The sequence below is a fragment of the Cyprinodon variegatus genome, unplaced genomic scaffold (genome assembly GCF_000732505.1).
Source record: "Cyprinodon variegatus isolate N-32 unplaced genomic scaffold, C_variegatus-1.0 Scaffold510, whole genome shotgun sequence".
NCBI classification, from domain to species: Eukaryota; Metazoa; Chordata; class Actinopteri; order Cyprinodontiformes; family Cyprinodontidae; genus Cyprinodon; species Cyprinodon variegatus.
Window position 1 is genome coordinate 156,036 of NW_015150963.1, and position 731 is coordinate 156,766.

Genomic DNA, 731 nt, shown 5'->3' on the forward strand with positions numbered 1-731 from the left:
TGCTGGAAAGTTTAGTGGAAGGAAAATTCTCCACAACAATGAGGACTACTTTGTGTTTTTCTTACTCAAAAGGTTTGATATAAATAATTTCCTAAACTGGTAAAGACCAACTCAGGTTACCAGACGCTGATATGTGAAACCCAGGATAATAAAAGCAGTTGCACTTTTTTAACATGACTGTAAGCTATTTTCCTATTAACCATTTCAGAATAACCTGACCGTGTTCAGCAGGACGGGGTGAAGGCATCCGTTCCATCCTCTCTGCATGGTCTGAAAGTTAAGTTAGAAAAAAAAGAAGAAGCAAAGTTTCAGCGATAATAAAAAAAATGCAATCAGATTGAAAACAGGAAATGCGAAATGTGTGGAACTTTATTCTTATCAAAACTGACCTTCCGCTTCTGCAGCAGGATCTACGCCCCCCAGCGAGGCGTCGTCCGTCTTCCTGTTTAGCCTCCCGAGTGGCTTCAGGGTGAAGATCAGGCCGCTCTGCTCAAACAGCACAGGGCAGCCGTTCAGCACGTTCTCCCTCCACAGCCTGGCATTTTCCAAACTTTCAGACACGCTCCTCAGCTCAGCCTCCACCTGCTCCAGCCGCGCCTTCAGGGCAGAGTTTTCATTGAGCAGCAACAAGGAGAGCTGGGAGAAAACGCTGCTGATCTTTCTGGATGCCTCCTCAGTCAGGAAGTCCATTAAATCTTCCTGCATGGAGGATGGGAAAAAAATGATACATA

At 45.1% G+C, this 731-nt stretch overlaps 2 protein-coding genes across 2 annotated transcripts in view; both read right to left on the reverse strand.

The window, feature by feature from the left end:
- LOC107094865 (zinc finger protein 845-like) overlaps positions 1-705 on the reverse strand; it is a 22,722-nt gene extending 22,017 nt beyond the window's left edge. Inside the window, exon 1 of the mRNA XM_015390737.1 lies at positions 390-705. Coding sequence (XP_015246223.1) covers positions 390-705 — 316 coding nt within the window. The remainder of the gene's footprint in view (positions 1-389) is intronic.
- The window catches only part of LOC107094879 (oocyte zinc finger protein XlCOF6-like), a 14,149-nt gene continuing 13,813 nt past the window's right edge, over positions 396-731 (reverse strand). The window contains exon 5 of the mRNA XM_015390759.1: positions 396-699. The gene's annotated coding sequence lies outside the window, so the exon portion shown is untranslated. The remainder of the gene's footprint in view (positions 700-731) is intronic.